The 257-nt window shown below is 69.6% G+C and overlaps 1 protein-coding gene across 1 annotated transcript in view; it reads left to right on the forward strand.

Annotated features, from left to right (window-relative positions):
• The window catches only part of PLEKHA7 (pleckstrin homology domain containing, family A member 7), a 228,329-nt gene that overhangs the window by 710 nt on the left and 227,362 nt on the right, over positions 1 to 257 (forward strand). The window contains 2 exon segments of the mRNA XM_010830665.1: positions 4 to 80; positions 173 to 230. Of these exon segments, the coding sequence (XP_010828967.1) occupies positions 4 to 80; positions 173 to 230 (135 nt within the window).

Consider the following 257-nt stretch of genomic DNA (forward strand, 5'->3'; position numbering starts at 1 on the left):
CAGTGATCAGCTCCGCTACACGACCTGGCTGCACCCGCGCACCGGGGAGCCCGTCAACTCCGGCCACATGATCCGCTCAGGTGGGCGCCGGAAGGGACGAGTGGGGCGCCTGGAGGGGGGGCGTGCGCGTGGGTGGCCCAAGTTTGATCGGACTTTTCTCGCGTTCCCGCAGACCTGCCCCGTGGCTGGGAGGAGGGCTTCACGGAGGAGGGCGCCAGCTACTTCATCGAGTGAGTGTTGGGGGCGCCGGGGCCGGA

Source organism: Bison bison, unplaced genomic scaffold, assembly GCF_000754665.1.
Source record: "Bison bison bison isolate TAMUID 2011002044 unplaced genomic scaffold, Bison_UMD1.0 scf7180017864518, whole genome shotgun sequence".
Taxonomy (NCBI): Eukaryota; Metazoa; Chordata; class Mammalia; order Artiodactyla; family Bovidae; genus Bison; species Bison bison.